At 46.0% G+C, this 3,124-nt stretch overlaps 1 protein-coding gene across 1 annotated transcript; it reads right to left on the bottom strand.

The window, feature by feature from the left end:
• Nucleotides 1–260: 260 nt before the first annotated feature.
• Nucleotides 261–2,571, bottom strand: LOC137304970 (tumor necrosis factor-like). The gene is made up of 4 exons (XM_067973746.1): nt 2,395–2,571; nt 2,050–2,131; nt 1,637–1,702; nt 261–1,149 (listed from the first exon to the last, which is right to left on the bottom strand). Exons 1-4 carry the CDS (start codon nt 2,569–2,571, stop codon nt 737–739), a joined length of 738 nt encoding a protein of 245 aa, XP_067829847.1. The 3' UTR covers nt 261–736.
• Between the last annotated feature and the right edge of the window lie 553 nt (nt 2,572–3,124).

Raw genomic sequence — 3,124 nt, 5'->3', positions numbered from 1 at the left:
CCTCAGAGACTTTCCATGAGCATCGCCAAGGAAGGTCCATGGGGGCATTAGGAAAATATTATCAACACAAAGAGATGACAAGGCAAAGCCCATACTCTTCAAGGACCAGAGAATGGTCACACAGGCAAACCAGTCTGAACATCAGACCTGATAGCTCACTTGTTAGCTGTTGGGATTTTCTAATTACTCTCTCCATGAGGAGTACCAGTTTAAATAACATTAAATATAAATTAAATATAAATTAAATAAAGGGACCAGTTGATGATGGGGTTTCCTTAAATGAGAAAATCAGCGTATTCAGAGCACTGTTATCCTACAACTGCCCCGTTACACATTTACAACACACTTCATCTACTTTAACATAAAGAATCCCGCACAGCAGTGCAGCCTGAGACACATACCCACACACCCAGTGTTAAAGGTGTCTCAGAGAACAGGAACATTATAGGGACAGGAGTAGGTCATTCAGATCCGCCCTGTGCTGGGTGTGAATCTGGAGTGACAGAGGTGAAAGTGCAGTGTGATAACCCACCCCACTGCCCAATCCTTCCGATCCGAATACATTTGATATTTTCCGTCTCTACAAGTCTTTAAATAAAATGGTGGAGAGATGAGTCTCTTTGTCCAATTAGTGCCAGATAGGACCATGTGTCCCGAACAGTTTCTGCTGTCTTTCAATTTGAAAATCTCGATCAGTCATCGTCGCTCACCATTCGCTAGAAGTAACTTGGGCTCCTCACAAAGCGAATATTCCAAAGAAGCTCTTTCCCTCGGCAGTGTCGACATATCCCACCTCCTCCTCGCTGACCCTGGAGAAGATCTGATCTCCCTCCTCGAACTCAAATATGGCCCCCTGGTAGGAGGTCTTGTACCAGGGCTCTCCGTGTTTGCCGTAGTGACAGGTGGACTTGGTGGCTTTCAGTAGCAAGGATTCCTCCGGGTAGCTCGCCGATAACTTGGAGAGTTCGTGGCTGAGAAAGATGGACTGGCCCTGGCAGCCCATTCCGGAGAAGACCACCTGGGTGTAGACAAAGTACAGACCGGGGGTCTTAATGACGAGTCTGTTGTCTTTGAACTCCACGCCCTCAGATAAGGTGGAGTCCGCCTCGTTCTGCCAAATCACATTCTTTCCTTCAATGCTTTGTGAAGCTGAGAGGAGAAAGAGAGGGAACAACATAAGGATGGACTAGGACTGAGGAACGGCGCAATATTCTTCCTGTCATGACATCCCTCCACATAATACGCCCTCCTTCTTGTCTCTCGTTTCATTTTCTGTTAAAAAGTTCGTTAACTTTTTAGCATGGACCCATTTGCTCCTCCCGCCTGGTTCTACCGGATTCCTGACCACTTATACCTAAGTTGGTCAACAAAACTAAAAGATTGGGGGGGAGGGGGGAGAGGGCTCCATTTGATTGTTCCTAGAAAATTGGAGCCAATCAAAATACACGTTCCCAATGTCCTGTTGGCCCAATTGGCTCAAACCTCTTAGGAACCAAGGAAAGATGACATCATCGATGTCCAATCACTTCCCTTTTTTAACCACATCGCCCAAAACTTCTACTGCATCTTACCCCACCCAACAGTGAACACTTCCGCAGGGGGTGCGCTAGTGTTAACGTGGAGAATAGTCTCATACCTGTCAGGTGAGCTGCAATTTTCCTGATTGGATCGTTTCCCACCTGCTTCGTGAGGTAAGGCAGACCTGGAACAGAAAAGCCAGACTCTCAGTCACTATTATAATGTACCTTTACTGAAAACTGACTGACAATGAGAGAGAGAGAGAGATAGAGAGAAATGGAGATAGAGAGAGAGAGAGAGAGGTGGAGAGAGAGAGATGGAGAGCAAGAAAGAGAGAGAGAAATGGAGAGAGAGAGATAGAGAGAGAGAGAAAGAGAGAAATTGATAAAGAGAGAGATTGATAGAGAGAGAGATTGATAGTGAGAGGGCGATAAAGAGAGAGATTGATGGAGAGAGAGAGATTGATGGAGAGAGATTGATAAAGAGAGAGATTGATGGAGATTGATGGAGATTGATACAGAGAGCACTCACCACTGTTACCAGGGCTGGTCGTCACAACTGACCGAGTTCTCCGATCCTGTATTTGGGCATTCCCAGAGTTCAGTGTTACTTTCTGTAGAAATAAATCAAGGAACGAGATTAACATGTGAAATTCACCCCAAATCTCCATGAAACACATGACCATCTGTACAAAGGTTCAACCCAGATCTACAGGCAGTTTATCTGCATCACACAGAGAAACTGTGCATTCAGACTCTGACTGATTCTCAGATCTAGATTGAAACCAGATAAAGAATTTCTCAGAGAACGGACTGCTATGAACTAACTCGCTCGGTGAACGCTGAATAATATCAAGCTCTAAAGCGAGCCACACACCTGGTTGGAAGGTAGAACTCCAAGTTGACAGAGTATCAGATACGAAGACACAATCAGCAAGCCCAGAACAGCCGTTGCACAGAGAGCCTGCCAGAAACAGTTGCTCTTCTCCTCTGTCTTCCTGACCACCAGCACTCCTCCATTCTCAAGGTCCAGCAACTTCTGCTCATCACTCATGGTCTCAGGTGTCAGTCGGAGCTCCGCTAGTACCAGTCGTGTCTTGGTTACCGATCGTCTCGCTCTCAGCTCTCTCTGCGTTTCTGCCAGAGACAGGACTTTATATATCCTGTCGCCCTGGAATAACCTATGTGTCGGTGTGATGTAATTGGAAAAGGGAGGTGTATCACACTGTGGTAAGTTTCAGGTCTACCCAGAATGGAAACAACGCCTCTGAGATCTGGGCTCCCCCCAAACTCCATGCAGCTCTTAGTTCCCCTTTTCCTCTGTCCAGAGCTGGTGATGTCAAATGGATAACAGTATTTAGACTTCATTTATCCACCTGCTCTAACTGCAGGTTCAGGTTCAATGGTTAGTTTGCACCGAACATCCCGAGAATTCACTAAACGTTCGATTGTGAAATTAACAGTCATTCCAGGCGTTTAGTTATAAGTCATTCTTAACGATTTTCAGGGGGGGGCTATTTTAACCTAACCCGCCCGTCGGGAATCTGACGGGATCGATTGCAATATTGGTTTTACATACCTCCGATTTTACTCCCCGTCGACGTCAA

Source organism: Heptranchias perlo, chromosome 39 (assembly GCF_035084215.1).
Source record: "Heptranchias perlo isolate sHepPer1 chromosome 39, sHepPer1.hap1, whole genome shotgun sequence".
NCBI lineage: Eukaryota > Metazoa > Chordata > Chondrichthyes > Hexanchiformes > Hexanchidae > Heptranchias > Heptranchias perlo.
Note: the sequence above shows the minus strand (reverse complement) of the source record. Positions and strands in the feature narration are given on the sequence as shown.